This window comes from Miniopterus schreibersii (assembly GCF_964146895.1).
Source record: "Miniopterus schreibersii genome assembly, chromosome: 6".
NCBI classification, from domain to species: domain Eukaryota; kingdom Metazoa; phylum Chordata; class Mammalia; order Chiroptera; family Miniopteridae; genus Miniopterus; species Miniopterus schreibersii.
The window spans coordinates 53,385,469-53,404,803 of NC_138107.1; the positions used below are offsets into that span (position 1 = coordinate 53,385,469).

General features: G+C 39.9%; 1 protein-coding gene across 1 annotated transcript in view; it reads left to right on the forward strand.

Moving 5' to 3' along the window:
- Positions 1-19,335, forward strand: part of CRYBG1 (crystallin beta-gamma domain containing 1) — a 156,658-nt gene that overhangs the window by 121,515 nt on the left and 15,808 nt on the right. Inside the window, exons 5-13 of the mRNA XM_081141220.1 lie at positions 383-430; positions 518-636; positions 2,510-2,675; positions 5,252-5,391; positions 12,390-12,516; positions 14,493-14,528; positions 15,723-15,880; positions 16,544-16,670; positions 16,763-16,908. Of these exons, the coding sequence (XP_080997346.1) occupies positions 383-430; positions 518-636; positions 2,510-2,675; positions 5,252-5,391; positions 12,390-12,516; positions 14,493-14,528; positions 15,723-15,880; positions 16,544-16,670; positions 16,763-16,908 (1,067 nt within the window). The remainder of the gene's footprint in view (positions 1-382; positions 431-517; positions 637-2,509; positions 2,676-5,251; positions 5,392-12,389; positions 12,517-14,492; positions 14,529-15,722; positions 15,881-16,543; positions 16,671-16,762; positions 16,909-19,335) is intronic.

A 19,335-nucleotide genomic window follows, 5' to 3' on the forward strand; every position in this document is an offset into this window, starting at 1 on the left:
TAATTAATACATCATAATTTCTCTTTATCTGAGATTATACTGAGATATTTTGAATTATAATCTGCTGAATTCTTATTCTGTAAATTCATGTAAAACATAGGTCTGACTCTTGAGTCCTAAATTTTCTAGATTGCTGAAAATAGCCTGGGCATTTAAATGAAGAGAAATTGGAATGGCAAATTCACTTGGGCAGGGGAAGCTCTTAACAGTATAGACTCAAAGAGAGTTTTAATACAACTTTGGCATCAATCAAGGTAGACTTGTTTTAAAATTGCTAAATTGTGAGGTGAATATGGTCTTACTCAAAGGATCATGGGAGGAGAAAAGAGGACTGTTACACAACATTTAATTATTTGTTGTGTTTTTGTTCATCTGATTACAGACGCTTAGAGGAAGTGTCCAAAATAAAATCAACCCTCGACCTGGAAAGGTAAGACTATTTTCTGTTTCTAGTCTAGATTTTATTTTGGCCTGATGAAGTACAGTGAGAAGTGCTACCACTCCCATTTTCTTATAGGTAGTGATCTATAGTGAACCAGATGTCTCTGAGGAGTGTATTGAAGTCTTCAGCGACAATGAGGATTGCAGCTCTTGGACCCTGTCTCCTGTGGTACTTGTAAAAGTTGTTAGAGGATGGTAAGAATGGCACTTTGACTTCCTGACTTACAGGGTTCACATTTTACATTTTTAATTACCTTTTTGGTCCTCAGTCCTTATTTTAAATTATGCCTTTAGCAATATAAAGGGTAGAAAGTACTGGTCACAACAAGCATTAAAAGGAATTCATAACAAAGAAATATGGTTTTTAATCCTGTTTCTGATTACAGGAATGATACATATTTTTGCTAGAAAAATCAGAAAAGGGTAGCAGTGTAAGTTTCTTTCCCATATATCCCCATGTACATATAACATTGGTTTAGACTAATGAACATTGGAGTCCATAATATACATTTGGTTTATGAATTTTCAATGAAGTTGATAAGAATTATACTAGTTATGTTGGTAGAATTTTTCAAATTCCATAAGAAAAGACATTTTGCTAACTTTTAAAATAATAGTTCAGTGAAGGACTAAGTTAAAAGTTATTTTCCAACTTTTTGATAACATAGTAAAGGAACTGGTGAAAAAATTCTTTTACCAGCTTAATTGCTTCAGAGCATACACAGGAAGTTGAATTCAGAAAAGCAGTTTTAAAAAAAATTACTTATGTGGCATGAATACTTATCTTTGGTGCCTATCTATAAACTTGTTTGATATAAAGAGATAGGGCTGTAGACATCTGTGGTTTATAAAACTAGTAAGCTTTTCTGTTGATTAAATATGCAGTATCTTTCCTGTAAGGTTTTAGATATTTTAGTATATTTTTCTATTTATTCAACATGTTCATTAGAAAAATACAGTTAGCTTTTGTTCTTACATTTGAAGACTGAAAATAACACTAAAGGTTTTTGTATAGCAACTTCATTTTTTAATAAAATTGACCTTTTTGTCAATTTTTGTTGTCTTCTCTCTTTTCTTGAAAGCATAAGCATTTAAGAGCAGCACTGTTATATACAGGGGTAGGCAAAGTAGGTTTACAGTTGTGAGTACGTGAAACAAGGTTTATTCTTGTATTATTACTTATTATTTTTTCATACGAACAACTGTAAACCCTTGTATTGACATGAAATTTTTCTTTAGTGTTTGGGTATTGTTGCAAAGGACATTTTAAAAGTGCCTTTTATTAACACGCAAGTAGTCCTTTGTAGCAATATATCCATCAATATAACTCAAATGTAAGTTTAAACCCTTCTAAGAAAAGTGTTTTCTTCACATATAAAGAGAAAAACATTACAGTAAAAGTCCATTTATCTGAGGTATTACTCTTTATAAATCTCCACTAACTGGCAATTCTATAGAACATTAGTATCTCTATAACATTAATATTGATAGCAGAAACTTTTCTAAGACCCTGATGTAATTCTTGAATTATCAGAGGCTAAATTTTAGTAAATTTTAGTTTTAGGGAGAGTTAATATATTTTCATTGTTAGAGGGAATTTCAGGATGGCGGCAGAGTAGGTGGACGCTACACTTACCTCCTCCCAGGACCAAACTGGAATTACAACTTAATTAAAGAACAAGCATCCTGAATAACTAACTGAAGACTAGCTGAAGAAGAGTCTTATAACCAAGGATTTACAGAAGAAGCCACATCGAGACTGCTCCAAACAGGTTGCTGAGGGCCAGGCACACACAGAAGCATCTAACATTGGCCTGCACCAGAGACCCTCCCAAGAGGCCCAAAACCAACACATCCAGTGGCCAGCTTCAGACAGCCTCAGAGCAGGATCTAATAAACTTCACCAACAGCGTATCCAGAGGGAGATCTCTGCCGGGCCAGTAGCAATCATTGGTAGAGAACTGGCCATAATATATTTTATATGTAGTGGCTATTAGCCAGAATATTTGAGTAATCTAAACCTCACTCAACAGGTCTGGCTAATAGTTTTGCTGTGTTTTATTCTTAGTTGGATTTTGTATGAGAAGCCAAATTTTGAAGGGCACTCCATCCCCTTAGAAGAAGGAGAATTGGAACTCGCTGGTCTCTGGGGTATAGACGATATTTTGGAAAGAAAAGAGGAAGAAGAATCTCCTAAGCCTGTGGTGATTGGTTCAATCAGACATGTGGTCCAGGTAGGTTATGGGAAAACCAGAATCCATCTATCCATTCAGCACATATTTATTGAATGCCAGAGAGATAAGTCTTACTTTGAAAGAAAAGTTCATTTTATGAAATAAGTGGGGAAAATATTTGATTGGTGTTTATGGATATACTTTCTATAAGTATTTGTCTACTTTAAGTGAATTAGAAAAGACTGGCTTATTTCACTTTATGCTGAGTGAAATAAGCCAGTCAGAGAAAGACAAGTACCACATGATTTCACTCTTAGGTGGAATCTAATGAACAAAATGAGCTAACAAGCCAAATAGAGACAGACTCACAGAGAGTAGACTGACAGCTGTTGGGGAGGGGGGAGCTGTGTGTTGGGGAGGAGGGATTGAGGAAAAAAGAGAAAAAACTCATGGACACTGATTGCGGGGTGGGGTGGAGAATGGGGGAGGGTAAAGGGCAGATGAATGGCGATGGACGGAGGCTGGACTCGGGGTAGTGAACATGCGACACAGTATTGAAGAACTGTTCACCTGAAACCTGTATAATGATGTTAACCAGTATTACCCCAATAAATTTAATAAATAAAATAAAATAAAGTGAAAATAATGATGAAAAAATGAATTAGAAAAGAAACGTTCTATTGGTTAGTCACCTTTTTCATGATAAATCTTGGAAAGTTGATTTCTCACTCCTGGCCCTCCCATCCCTTCTCCATATGTACTTTATGTAATAACCTAGTTTTGATGAGTTCTGAATGAACAGATTTTTCTTTTATTTAGTTTTTTGGTTGCTGTGTGAGTTTTGATTACCTTGAGTGCCCTATAGGAGTTCTATTTTGGAAAAATAAATAATCCAAAAATAATTTAGTTGATAGTTTGAGATTTCATGTGGGTTTAAAAAAAATAGATTTTGAGCCCTAGCCAGTTTTGCTCAGTGGTTAGAGCATCAGCCCGAGGACTGAAGGGTCTCAGGTTCAATTCTGGTCAAAGGCTTGATCCCCAGCCCCTGTTGGGGTGTGTGCGGGAGGCGACCAGTCATTTGATGCCTCTCTCTCATTGGTGTTTCAATCTCTCTGTCCCTCTCCCTTCCTCTCTAAAATCAATAAAAACATATTTTTAAAAATAAAATTAAAAATAAATGAATAAAAATGCCATAGTTAGTAGAATAATTTACCTGCAGTTTTTATTTATTGCTCAAATAATATTGGTAATACAGCAGTGTTTTAAAATGTCATCCAAATCCCACCATCATGAATTTTTCTGGATTCTCTATCTTGGCCATATTCTAATCTGTATTTTTCTGTAGTTGTAATATAGGCACAATGCTCTTTTCCTTTTTTTCACTTAACATTTTGGTTCTCAATCGTTTTTCTCTTTCCGCACCATTTTTCTGAAGATCACACTCCCATTGGTAACATCTCTCATTGATTTGCAACTGGAGGAGGTATCAGAATCTGGTGGGGTGGGGATTTAAGTGCATTCAGGAAGGTGGGGAAGGGAAAGTGCCTGATAATAACAGACTTGGTAAAGTTAATGCTTTTCATGTCTGCATCCTTTGGGGTTTCCATTGACATGATGTACCATCATTTATTTCTTCTTTCTACTATCTGTGGAACTCAAGGTTGATTCTGGTTTTCTACTACTTTAAATAACGCATGAACATTTTTTATGCATGTAATCATTTATAAATTTCTGCTTTATTTCCTTGGGGTGAATTTTTCTGAAGGGTGTCATGTTAAAGGGTAGGAATACTTTTATGGCTCCTGATACATTATGAATTATTATTATTACTATTTTTACAGGTTGTGTTTTTGGCTTTTTTAACACAAACATAAGTCACAACATATATTCAAGGGAGTCACTTCTTTAGTTGTTAAATTTGTTTTTTTTGGTAATATTTGAAAGTGCCTCCCCTGAAATAACCCAAGTATTACTGTTTCTTCTATACATCAGTTCACCTAGCTAAGCAATCAAATATTAATAGAGCTTTGATTTGCACTTGGTCACTCAGCCAGGAGAGGCCTTTTGAGGAGTGCTTGATGGACTGTGGACATGCAGGGCATGGAACAGCGATCAAAGTGCAGAGATTTATAAATCACCATAACTGTGCCTTTGCATTACTTAGACCAGCCCAGCACCATAAAAGTTTGGTCATACTCAAGGAGAGTTACTACAGGGGACGTAGGGCACAGTGGAGGGAGACTCCTGGCACAACACTTTATAGACTGGATTCTCTGGAGTTGGGTGTGTGGTCACATCAGAGCAAAGAAACTAAAACTCCTGTCACCAAGGAAAGCCAAGCAGTTTTTCAGCGAGGATGAGAGAAATATGTTCCAAAACTCTAATTAAAAACATTTGCGGCTATCTTTGCTTGAATGTAAAACTCAGATGAATGACGAAAGCAATGTATCTGCCCCTAAAGATCACATATTAGTAAGTCATGGGTGAAAACAGGAAAGGGGTAAAATGAAAGGTGCTTTGTGAAAAATATGTGTATATTTAAAGCTTATTTTAATTATTTGAAAAAAATGATCTTACTGTAGAGTTACATGGTGTAATTATTATTATATATGTATGTATGTGTGTGTGTTTTTCAGGATTACAGAGTTAGTCACATTGACTTATTTACTGAACCAGAAGGGTTAGGAGTCGTAAGTTCCTACTTTGATGACACTGAAGAAATGCAGGGGTTTGGTGTAATGCAGAAGACCTCTTCCATGAAAGTACATTGGGGCACGTAAGTGTTGTATTTTAGACACAATTTCAATGAAGCTTTTTTGATGAATGTCATACTGGAAAGAAGACTTAAAAGATTCTGTCTTTGATTTGTTGTCCTGTTAAGTAAGTATTGACTAAAGGATTTTGTCTTTTGATAAGGCATATAAAATTCTGATTCTTTTGTACAGCTCTTACAAACAGTAACGATTTCTTAGAGGAAATGCAGGAGGGGAAATGTATTTTCAATGTAAGGATTTCCTTATCACAGAGGAACCTGATTCATTCAAAGCTGAGTAAGAGATTTTACCTTCCTGGTCATTCAAAGGAGGTAATTCAAAGCATGTGCCCCTGATATTTCAGGCGGTATAGAGGCCAACACACATGAGACTCCCTTTAACATGTCACACAATGCTGTCCAAAGCCCCTAGGATGTTGATTTCACAAGTCACAGGAAACTGCAGGAATATTTTTAAGGAAATGGGACTATCTCAGATGGGGGAGAAATGAGGCTAGAAAGCGCAGGCTGCAGCGCTGAAGAGCAGGGTCTCTCAAGTGGAGTGCACAGCCCAGGGCATGTGAAAGACATCCACCGAGACGCAGGGAAGAAAAGCCCTAAACACTAAAGCTTCTCTTTGTTTTATAATTTTTTTAATATGTCTTTATTGATTTCAGAGAGAGGAAAGGAGAGGGAGAGAGAGATAGAAACATCAATGATGAGAGAGTCATTGATTGGCTGCCTCCTGCAGGCCCCCCACTGGGGATGGAGCCCGCAACCCGGGCGTGTGCCCTGACCAGGAATCGAACCGCGATCACCTGGATCATAGGTCAACGCTCAACCGCGGAGCCACTCCAGCCAGGCCCTAAAATTTCTTTATATTGTATTTAAAATCTCCTTTTAAGATTTTATTTTTGTGTATATTTTCTAATAAATTCATAATATATTCAATGGTAATATATAATTTCTAAATATTCATATATTCAGGGAATGAACAAAAGTTTATATGAATGGGGTATGCATAAGACAATGCATATGTAATGTGTCAGATGGTAAATACTACAAAAACGTAAGTTATAGAGAGGGACAGTGGTCGTACTACTTTAGATAGTGTGCTCTGGAAAGGTCTAACATGTGACATTTAAGCAGGCACCTGCAGGAAGCCAGAGAGTCAGCCCTGGGGATATTTGAGGGAGGAAGGGCAGGGGAGGGCCTCGGCAGGAAGCACAGCCTTTGCAAAGCCCTGCGGGGCATGTTTGGGCAACAGCTGGAGTAGAGTGAGCTATGAGGATGCTGATGGGAGAGAGGCCTCATGTCCTGTCAGGCCTTTTAGGCTTTGGGAAGGATATTTGGTTACTAGAAGTAACGTGAGTAGTCACCGAAGGAGTCTGGTCTAACTTGTGTTTAGAAAGGCCACTAACTGCTGTGTAGAAAATAAACTGTAATGAGGCGAGGGTGGAAGCAAAGAAACAGGTTAGGAGGCAGTTGCGGCTATATGGGCAAGAGGTTTTGGTGGCTTAGACATTGAACAGTGCTGGTGGGAAATGATCAGTTCCGGATACATTCTGAAGGTGGAACTGACAACATCTGCTGACAGATTGTCTGTGAGGTGTTAAGGGCTGAGAAACATCCAGAGTTTGGGACACCAGCATTTGTTGGAATCTTGAAACATGAACATAATTCACAACATTTATTTAAGGGGGTCACCTTTTTAGTTCATTAAATCGGTTCCTTCTGTTAATGTTTGAAAGAACCTCCCCTGAACCAACCCAAGTGTTACTGTTTCTTCTATACATCAATAATAGCTCAGCAATCAAACATCAGTACAGATTCAAGAAGGCTGGTTGGGAGGAAGAGTGCAGCTCAGGAGTTCAGCATTAGAGAGGTGAGGCTGGGTGTGCCGGCTGGCATTGAGGTCGGAGGTCAGGAAGGAGGCTGGGTACCTGAGACTGGAATCCTGGAGGGAGGCTGGAGATGTAAATTTAGGAGTTGACAGCATGGAGAAGGCATTTAAACCATGCCCTGGAGGAGATCTCAAAGGGAGTGAGTGTAAAGAGCAGAGAAGCCATCTGAGCCTCGGGCACTTTTATATTTAGTGATTGGAAAGAAAAGGAGGAATCTAAACAAAAGAAAAAAATGTCTTTATGTCTTGCTGCCTTTAACTTTTCACGTCGAGACCTAAAGTGTGAATGTTGAAAAACATCACTTTCTGAGAAAACAATGAAATAGGCGTCTGTCGTAATATTTTAATCTCAGTGTCTGGAAGGTTTGCTGACTCAGGCTTGGGCTATGGGGAAGCCTGATGAGCTGCACTTAACGTTTCTTGCCTTTAGAGTAAGTTTGACTTGTCTTGTGGGTGGCAGTTACAGCCTGTCACAGCTTTCAGTCTATGATGGGCTCGCACAGCACAGCTTCTCTCGGGCTGTTCATTTCTCTCGCCTCCAGGAGAATACAAAGCTGTCTTGGGTGTCAGTTCACAGTTTGGGCCCATGGAACTTGGTTGGTCAGCAATGGGACCGGGTCATTAGTGCTTTTACAGATCTGCAGGGGAGTCCTGATGGATGGGAGAATTCACTGATAATTACCTGAGCTCATCGAGCTTCTGTCGGTGCTCCAGTCCCCTAAACTGCGTGAGGGACTTTTAAAAATTCCATTAGGAGGTTTAGTCCAGGGCCTGTTTACTCTGGGTTAGGCTCTTCTACACATATGCAAAACAAGGGTATTACCTGTCAGATTTTTATTTGGGAAAATGAGTAATTTCTAGATACATTTTCCTCTCATATTCTGTTGAGTATAATCTGTTTCTAAACCTTCGTTTTAATAGCTGGCTAATGCTAGCAGCCATCCTCCCAGAGGTGAGGGGGAGCTTCAAAGGAGGCAGAGAGAGCATGGGGTTTAACGCCATTATTTAACTAAGGGAGACAGGCTTGGTCATTTACTCAAGTTACGAGAATGCAGGTGGTCTGAAATCAAGGGACATTTTTAATAGCCAAATATTTTTTGATCAATTTTATTATGAAATAATTGATCATACAGAAGAACGTATGTGAATCATGAAGCCTGGTAAAAAACCAAACATTTGTGTGCCCACCACCCAGCTTAAGCTTCACCATTACCAACAGTGTGCAGCACCCTGCATAGCCCACCTGATCCGTCCTCCTGACCCCTCTCCACACACACAACCTCTCGCTGGAATTTTGTTTTTCTTACACCCTTATTTTATAGTGTGGCCCTATAGTGTCTGTCCCTACAATATTTTAGTTGTGCTTGCTTTTGAGCTTTACAAAAATTTCAAAGTTCCCTGTGGCTTGTTCCTTTATCTCTACATTGTTTCTAAGATTACCCATATCAGTGTGTAAATCTGAATTTCATTCTTTCTTTTATTACTATGTAATACTCACTGTGTATATTTCCTTGTGGAATACACTATATCATCAGAGCCCAACTTTTTATTATGAAAGTTTTCAGACATACCCCAAAGTAGAAGTAGTTCAGTGACCATTCACATATCCTCCGCTTAGATTTAATAATTCATATTTTGCCACAGTTGCAGATACCATGACCCTTCATTCCTCTATACTTCACCTGCATCTCTTTACGACACCCTCCTGCGTATCACTTCTAAGAAAATTAACAATACGTCCATGATAGCATCTAATCTATAGCCCATAACCAAATTTCCCCAATCTTCTCAGGAATGTCTTATGGATTTTTAAAAATAATCAAGATCCAATCAAAGTTCATATAAATATACTTAGTTGTCTGTCTCTTTTAAGTCCCTTTTAATCTCTAAGGTACCCATATCTTTGTTTCCCAGGCCACTGACTTTTTGAAGCATTTAGGTCAGCTGTCTTAGAGAATATACTACACTCTAGATTCATCTCTACTTCCTCATGATATCATTTAACTTGTTCCTCTGTTGCCTGAATTTTCTGTGTATTAGGGGTTAGGTCTAGAGGTATGATCACATGCAGGTTGAGGGGTTTTGGACGGATTCTTCATGAAGGTATTGCCAAATATCTGTGTTGCATCGCAGAGGTGCTAACCAGCTCCCCATTGACAATACCAAGTTGGGCTGCTTGGTACAGTGGTGCCTCCCTCACCGCTCCATTGTAAAGGGACATTTTCCCCTTTGGTTCATAGCTCAACCTCTTTTGAATAACCTCAAAGTTGGCACATTCATACGTCATCTTTTGAGTACCCAGTTGGTTTCTGTAAATTGCCAACATTTGTGTGTCGCCATGTCTAGAGAATAAGCCTTGGGATCCAGCCAGAATGGCTGCTTTTGGTTTAAGAGCAAGTGAACAAGATAAGACCAGTTTTTCTCATGTGACTTGGTATAAGGGTATTTCTAAAAGAGTAATTACGCAAATTTATCTTTTTAAAAAGTATAGATGGACATTTTATTATTTCACCAATATTTGAATGCATAATTTGTTAGTTGTTTTTTTTTGTGTGTTTTTTTCCAAAGAAGCCCATACTTTATAGTCGTACTGTTTATTCATAATATAGGCAAAAGCTCATTCCCTAAGTAAAAGGGACAATAAGAGTACCTCTAGAAACTAAAAGATACTTTCCTGAAGATAGTTTCCCCCTCTCCCGATGGCCTCATGAATAATGCATCTTGTTGGAATAGAATTTAGGAAAAATGAATCACTCTTTTGTTGGAACAGAATTAAGGAAAAATGAATCACACTCTGTAAATGAGTGTTCAGATTCCAAAGTCCATCCAACATTCAGATATGTCTGTCTGAGGGCCCTTAGCACTCACTCACCGGGGAAGTCATAGAACAGCAGCCATTTCCAGTGGGTCAGATTTTTAGCAAATCCCCCTTCACCCCAAATGACTTGCTTCTATAAATGTTAGATGACTAAGCCACACGCTTCAAGGAAAGTGAACTGGTGAGTGTCAGATGAACAAATCCCCTCAGAACTCAAACTATGAAAAGAAAATGAACGGGCTCAGCATCATTTCAAAATCTCAGAGTTACTTGTTTGTGAGCCATCCATTGTGTTTTTGAATAATTTAGCCCATTCACATGGGAGTAGCCTAATAGCACAGTTTATGACAAACTGCCATTTACTCAGGGCATAAAATGTGAGGTGTGCCTGTGAGAGCACCGAGCTCTAAAAAATATACGGTGTCCCTCAAAAGTGTATATGCACACTTTGAATGATTGTAAAGGCAGTGTTTATTAAAATACATTTCATTTTCAAAACTGAGCTATCAGCTAGCTGTTAAAGTGTGTGTACACTTTTGGGGGACACCCTGTATGAGACTCACCCTTAACTGTCATACTTTAAACATTAAAGAGGTTTAAGGACCCCACTCTTAGCTTCTGTTTTCTTTTGGTTTAGGGGCATGGCAGTGTTATTTAAAAGATAAGCCTCTTTTTTTCCTTAACTTTTTTATTGAAGTATATGTAAGATTTGTACAAAAAGATGCAGGACAAATCATCAGTGTGTAAGCTGAGTGAATTTTCAAAATGTGACCGTCGTCCAGATCAGGAAAAAGAACGTAACCAGTATCTCAGAAGCCCCTGCACACGCCTCTTCCCGGTGTCCCCTTGCTCCCGCCGTAACTATCGTCCTGGCTTCTAACACTAGATTCGTTTTGATCCCCCCCGCACACCACACACAGCCTCTCCACATTCATGTGTATGTGTACGTGTGTGTGTGTGTGTGTTGACAAGTCTTCAGTAGGATTTTGATTGTAAATCCCTGTATAATTAGTGAGTCTAAAGAAGTTACTGATTTATCCAGGGGAATTTTAAACAAAAGCTATCACCAAAAAAAAATGTGCCCTTGGGCCAAGATTGGGAACAAGAGAAAAGCAAAGAGGGAGAACCTGATGCATCTGCTGGTAAGAGATTTCATTTACAGCCACCCCCTTTTTGGCGTGGTGTCCTGGGGAACATGGTGGAAAGCCCCAGCTGGGCCACTGGCAAGACTAACAAAGAACTGGAGGGTAGAAGTGATCACCAAGAATTCTTCGTTTGTCTATGAAGAGGGTATATAACAACTCTCTTATATAAAAGCCACTTCTCCAGCTACCTCACCTTCCCAGAACCCTTCCAGGAGCCAGGAAATTGCTAAGACTTTCACCGTCTTTAGAGACGGTTCTAACAGGCATAAGTTTCTGGTTTCCTGGTTTCTAGCACATTAGGGGAGGGTGGGGCGCTGGTTCCCTGGCCACAGGAGAAGTGATAGCCGACAAGCCTAATAAAAGGGTGTGGTATTGAAAAAGCCATAAAAATCCAAGAACTCAGGAATCTTTGGGGCTTGGGAACAAGGAGCCTTACAGAATTTCAGAGCCCGCGAGGCCAGCGCTGTGCACTGTCATGCTCACTGTGGTGAGCCTGAGTCACTGTGGAGTCGGTTACATGCGCGCCCTGGAATGAGAAAACTACCATCAGAAAATGATTAGGAGCCTGGGTCTGGAGTCAGCTGGGCTCGGCTCTGCCTTTGGCTATGTGGCCCTGGGCAATGTACTTAACCTCATCTATAAAAAGGGGACAGTAGCTTTCCTTCCTCATAGCACTGGTAAGGGGATTAGATGAAATCCTGGGCGGCTTTCCTTATTAAGCTCTAGGTGGATGTTAGCTGTTATTAATCTTTGACACTATGACAGAGGAGTAAGTAGAATATCCTATTATTTGGTTACAAGTGAGATGTTGCCTTTTAAAACATAGCTTGAGATTTCCTAGCTGTGGCCTCCCTCTCTAAATGCACACAGAGCAACAAGACAACTGTACTTTTAACACTTGGAAGTAATAGAGATGTTTACACTTTAAAGCAATTCTTAATGTAAATTAAAATAAGTGGACAGAACCAACCAAGGAGACAAGCAGACTCTTAAGAAGATGCACATATAATGGTTTATTCCTGCTCGAGTCTAACGTTGCTGAGTGTAACCACGCATCGTCCAGGCCCATCCACGTCCCCTCCTGTTCTTTCCCTTGCTCATCACTGAGATAGGTGATGAACTGTCTCTGTTTATTTCCTTTCTCGGTGCTAATTAGATGGCTGATTTATGAAGAACCCGGATTTCTGGGTGTCCCATTTATCCTGGAGCCTGGCGAATACCCTGACTTGTCCTTCTGGAATACAGACGTAGCATACATTGGATCCATGCGGCCTCTGAAAATGGTAAAAATGTAACAGTGACCTTGGAGTGGGTGATTCTTTGCCAGCCTCGACTTTGATAAGTCACAGGATGTGACTTTGATGCAATAAAGCAGACTTTTAAAAACAGATAGGTAGTAGATAGAAATAACAGAAAAGATAACTTGCTAGGTGCTTCAGGTGAAAAAATGTGGATAAGCCCTTGTCCTTTGCCTTCAGGAATTCTCGGCCTTCCAGAGACCAGATGTGTGCACAGAGCTTCAGCCCGGGGCAGGTTTAGGAAGTAAAGAAAGTGAAAAAAATTAGACCTCTCTGGCAAAACAGGAGGAAGAACAGATAAAGTCCAACTTGTGGGTGATGTGACCAAGAAAGGGATGCTTGGGGGGATAAACGAAGGTGGGCCTTAGGTGGCTAATTTTAGATGGAGATGCCAGAGAAGGCACTGCATGAGCCAGGACGGGGCTGGGGAGGGGCAGGACCCGCTGTGGACCAGCCCGTCATAGTGACAGAAGGCTGGGTGGCAGCTTTCGGGGCACTGGGGCTGGCTGTCTAAATGAATGCTGTGTTCTCAAGTATTTGCCTTAGCGAGGAGCCTGTGCTTGCTCTGCCCTACCCCCATTTTGTGCCCTGTTCTTTGTCTGGTTCTTGTGTTGGACTCGAAGCCTTGGGAGGATCCAGGCTGCAACTGTCCTGTCCCCGAGCACAGTGTGTGCCTCAGTGTAGTGGGTACCCGCTAAGTAAGGGTGGCTCTGCCTATAAACATGATTTTGAAATTCCCCTCTGCAGTTGTCTTCTGAGTCCGTTTGAAATAAATTAGGACGTCGGGGAGATAACTTTTTATCTTAATCTCAGCCCTCCTGCCAAAGCTTGTGGTAACTTAGCTGCATGTTTGCTGGTCTTAAGGCAGATGATTTGGGGCTTTTTTCTAAAACTAAATCCACTTTCAAAGACCAAAGTTTTGTTAGTTTTGTGAACGTATCAGAATTGCCCCTGATTTAGAAGGCAGTTTTTAATGATAATTTATAAAACTGTGAAGTTTATTGCATTCGAATAGAATTACTTTTGGAAAGGGTACTTACTTGGTTGTATACGCTCTGGTTTGTTGGCAAAATCAGCCACATTCCTTTATAATTACAGTTCATTTGGTCCATTTGAGCATCATAGGCTGTGCTGCATTGTTTTTTTTTAAGCTGTTAAATATATATTGCTTAAAAATATCTTCTGACTTTCCCACTGCTGATTTTAACTCTTACTGTGTTTAATATCCTTGTAATACCTTTTGTATGGTTTATTTTTAGTGAGTTTGGGGGAATTAGAAGAAGTTTTTATTATAAAAGTATAACAACCTCCATAGATCCATCCTTTGGGATGTTTTAAATTTTACCTAACATGTTAATTATTTCAAGAATCTTCTAGATCATATTGTGAACTTCAACAGTTTTGTAAACCATAGGTTTCTAAATCAAATGCCTCCAGGGGCCAGGCAGCAAATAGACACGACTGAGGCTGGCTGGGAACTGAACTGGGGGGCAGTGGAGACGGGCAGATGGGAGCCCGAGTCCCGGCCGCAGAGTGAGCACAGTGGAGGGTTAGTTAAGCTCAGGCGGTGAGGGTTGCTGCCTGTGAGAATTTGGTTCCAGATATGTCAGATCTTAGGACTGCTTTTTAAGAGAATGAGAAATACGGTTTTGGGTTGTGTTGTGTTGTTTGTTTTTTTGAGAAATTTACTGAGTTAAAAAACAACTAAAATTTATTGGGTCAAAAAACACAGCTAACAGGTAGATGCAGCTTATAGACCAGTCTGTGAGACTCTGCCCCAGGCCGTCTTCCTCATGTGTTCTGCGTTGTTGGTAATTTTAGAGCTGTCTACGTAAATTTAAACAAACCGGAATCTCCTCTCACTGTGAGATTCTGTGGCTTACCATAATCCGCCACGTGTAATATAAAAGGTAATGTATCAATGAAAAACCATTTTTCTCACTGTGTTATTTTCTTTTCAGGGTGGTCGTAAAGTTGAATTCCCTATAGATCCAAAGGTAAAACTATATATATTTTAAATTTTATTTCCAGTCTGTCTCTATGAGGATAATACTTGTGTGATTTTACAGCTCAACCTGCATGAAACATAGTTGCAGCCAAAGGAAGTTGTCCCCACTTCCACATGCCATCCTTGAGGCTGGAAGGTGCTGATGGCACTAGTTGTCGCTAGCAGCGTGTGCAGCCATGGCTCAGAGGTTCATTGTTGTATCACGTTTATAATTTGTAGTTGTATTTACTAATTGTAGGGCCTGTGACTGCTTGCCAGTAGCCAGGAAAAAACTTTCAAGACAAGTTCTCCCTACGCCAACAGGCTCCTTCTGCTTCCCACATCTATGACATAGTTTGATCTTTAGTTTGTTTCATTTTTATTTTTTTTAAATCCTCACCCAAGGATATTTTTCCCAGAGAGAGTGGAAGCTACAGAGAGAGAGAGAGACAGAGAGACAGAGACATCTATGTGAGAGAGACACATTGACCGGTTGCCTCCTGCACTTGCCCCGACCCTAGGCCAGGGATTGAGGCTGCAACTGAGATACGTGCCCTTGGCCGGAATTGAACCCGGGACCCTTCAGTCCCTGGGCCGACGCTCTAACCACTGAGCTAAACCAGCCAGGGCTGTTTCTTTCTTTCTTTTTCTTTTTTTTTAAGTAATATTTATTGATTTTTAGAGGGAGAGGGAGGGAGAGGGAGAGAGAGAGAAACATCGATGTGAGAGAAAACATTGATTGGTTGCCTCCTGATGGTGCCCCCCATCAGGGATCCAACCCACAACCCAGGCATGTGCCCTGACCAGGAATTAAACTGGCGACCTTTGGTGCACAGGATGATTCCCAAGCAACTGAGCCACACCAGCCAGGGCTAGCTTGTTTCATTTTTAAAACAACTTAGAATATTCTGATTCTTTAGTTTGGCCTAAGTGAAATTCTAAGTATCAGTTCGAGACATTGAAACAAAACCCAATTGTTTATAAACTGTCTTTTGAACCTTAGCTTTGGGCTATACCACGTCAGGAAAAAAATTCTGATTTTTAAAATCATAAGGTATTGTTATTTAGTTAATTTTTAAAAATACGATGAGAAAATTTTAATTTGTGTTCCAGGACTTAGTGTTGTTAAATTACTGATTTAACGTTTAGCTGTTGAGATATTTAACTTCTTACAAAGTACTGGTATATCTCCTTTCTGTTACAGGTAATTATTTATGAAAAGCCTTTCTTTGAGGGAAAATGTGTGGAACTAGAAACAGAAATGTGTAGTTTTATCATGGAAGGGAGCGAAGCAGAAGAAACCACTGGAGACGAACATTTGCCGTTGACATCGGTGGGCTCTATGAAGGTTCTTAGAGGCATGTAAGTAGAGAGGCACAACCTGTAAGGATTTATTTTTCCTCTTTAATCAAGTAATAAACATGCCCCTCCCCCCAAAAAAAATACACACACACACAAACATTCCAGATCTTACAGTAGAGAGAATTTCAAAATTGTTCTCCTCAGCCAGTGGTGACCCGGATTTGACAGCAGCTTGAGGGGCTGGTTTGGGGTCAGTCAGCTGAGCAAGGCTGGTCTATCGGCCCAGCCAGATTGATCAAATCTACAATCTTGTTTATTAATATTATGCTCTAAGCTACTGAACTGTTAGTTTGCTTTCTTTTTTTTTTTTTTTTTTTAATGATCATATTTTATATTTTCTAGATCTTATATATTTCCTTTGGAAGTGTCTACTGCTAGTGGTCTTATAAATGGGCAAAAATATATAATGTTTATCCAGTTTTATTTGCTGATATCCTTTTGAGTCAGTCCTTATTACACACACACACCCCTACCCTCCTTTACAAAACATTGATGTATGTTTCTTAGATTGTTTTCTTGGAGCCATTCTGTTAATAGCTTAAATTTTAGAGAAGAATCCCAATAGTCATAACTTATAACTATTTGTGTTTGTCAGTGAAACTGATCCATACATTGGAAACATTTTACCTGAGAATTTCTCCTCCATGTTTTTTTCTGTTGCAGTTGGGTGGCTTATGAAAAGTCTGGATTTACAGGTCATCAGTATTTGCTTGAAGAAGGAGAATACAAGGACTGGAAAGCCTGGGGAGGTTACAATGGAGAGCTTCAGTCTTTACGACCTATATTAGGTGTAAGTTAAAGAAAAGCTAACGGCTAACACTTGATGTTTGGGGATAGTACATGGCTAGCCTTTGAATTTTGCTTTTTTTTTTTTCTCAATAGGATTTTTCAAATGCTCACATGATAATGTACAGTGAAAAACACTTTGGATCCAAAGGTTCCAGTATCGATGTATTAGGAATTGTTGCTAATTTAATGGAGACCGGGTATGGAGTGAAGACACAGTCCATTAATGTACTGAGTGGAGTGTAAGTGAAATAACCCAATCGGGATTTTAAACGTGGGTTTCACCTTGCTTAGCACTAAACCCATACCTTCTCTGACAGAGAATTAAGCTGAACATTAAATCAGTCATTTAATACCTACTGCCACAATATTTTCATAACCACTTTTCGAAATCTTTCTCATATAATTTTCATGTGTAATATAACATTGGAGTAGGCTTTGGGGTTTTGTGACAGAAATTTACAGATCCACTTCCTTTGTCATTCTGCATGGAAAGATCTCATGAATTTCTTATGATGGGAATCAAATAATATAGTGATTTTACATTAGACACCCGAGGCAGGGACAGAGTCCCATTCCACTTTCCTGTGGCCTACACCTGCTCCATTATATTTCCCCACTATTATTTTGACATAAAAATAATTGTTTCCTTGTCCCTGGAGTTAGCAATTGAATGCTTTATTAATGCTAAACTAAGTTTTTATTGAAAGATGGTTAGTCAAGACTCTTTGGGATGCAAGTGACTGTAGCCAACCTGGATTGGTGTAAGTGATGGAAGTGGAATTTACTGGCCTACGTAACTGAAATGTCCTGCAGAAGGTTTGCTTCAGTCATGGCTGGATACAGGGGCTCAGGTGCTGTCATCAGAACATGGTCTCTCTCTGTCTCTTGCCCGGGATTTTTCTATTCCAGCTTCAGTTAGGAGGCCTTTCCATCTGGTGGTATGGTGGCCATCTGGCTTTTGTTCCTCCATCTCACTTCTTCCAGTGAAAAGAGCTTCTCTTTCTCACAAACATTCCAGGCGTGACTTTGATTCTGTAGGCTTGAGTCCTGTATACCTGCCTCAACCAGCCACTGTAGCCAGGGCGATGGCTGTGGCTGTGTTATGTGCCCATCATTGGAGCTGAGGTGTAGGTTCAGTTCCATAGGAGCCACTTATATGTGATTGGGGTAAGCAGTTCCCTAGTAACATAGGAAAGAGTGGGCACAGATACTGGAGGGGGGGGGGGTGTCTATTAAAAGGAATTCTATAATTATTCTTATGACCCAGGCTGAAAGTTATAATTTGTTGTGAATGAGAATATTTTTAAATGGTTATATGAAATCATCTGACATTGGTTCTGTTTAAAGTGCTTGATGTCAGGTTTTTTTATGTCGTGAGTAGTAACATAGGCCATCTGAGCCATTCTAACCTCCACTCTATTGCATTTCACGGGGCCTTCCACAGAGCCCTGGATATCTGAGATGTGTCTCCAGCGTGGTATGTTACTGTGAGTCACGTCCACCAGATTCTTGTGTAGGTTGTTGCTTGTGGCTCTATCTTGGCAGAATGACACCAGGGACTTCTGGGTCTTGTGTTCTTAACAGGAAATGCTTTCTCCTTAGTCCTGTTCTGGAGCCCTAACGTTTTAGAACCTGCCGTAGATAAAAGGGATGGTGTGACAGAAGTCATCTGAAATGTCGCTGAGGCGATATTTAGAGATTACTGTTGAAGTTAATTATTTAGAAGGAAAATACAGTGACCAGGCCCATGTGAGCAAACAGTTGTGCGTTCTGATATTCACCAGGTGTGTTGGTTCAGTTAGTCAGAGCTCAGTCATGCAGCCCCGAAGAAGAAACACAGGGTGCTGTGCAGAATTTCCCTGGGCATTTATTAGACTGTGCTGTCAGCACAGATGGACTTACTGTGCTGGGCCAGTCTTTTTTTTTTTTTTACCCAACCCTTGTTTATTTGAAATCATTTCCCTTTATAAAACGTTGCTTTTACGTGTTTCTATTTTTAGTCACCTCTAGTAGCATTTCCTGGCAAGGCTCCTTGACTGGTTGTAGCAGTTGGGTTTTGACACTGGGGGAAGTTGAAGGGAGGTGTGGGCACGCACGCCACTTCCTTTCAAATTGTGTGGCTGTGGAAAGGCTTCTGTACTTACCGGGCCCAGCTGCTTCCTCATATTTCATTGGTCATTTAACAAATATTTATTGAAGTCTGTTTTGTGCACAGCATTTTATTATGTCCTCAAAGAAGTTACAGTATTTATATAAAACATAATTATGCTACAAAAGGCGTAGGGATTAAGTGCTCTGAGAATCCACAGCAGAGAGATTAGTTTCCAGTTTGAACTCGGGAGACTTTGGAGGGGCTAGCACTGGAGTGGGGCCGTGTGGGACGGGAAGGGGGAGCTGTGCCAAGATTTGAGGGAGGAAGACGGACCTACTCGTTTTTAATGGTTTCAAATAAAAATTACCTTAATGACTTCATTCTTGTTAAATAAGCATTTTAGTTTGGTTCTTTATTTCTTAGTATAGAGCTCAAAGTCAGAAAAATCTTCTTTGAGAGTCTTGTTCTGTGAATTTTTGTTTCAGTCAAGCCCTTTAGATAGTAAAATCATAATCTATTCTAAGTGTGTGGACTTTTAAAATCGTAATCTATTCTAAGTGTATGTCCTAAAAGG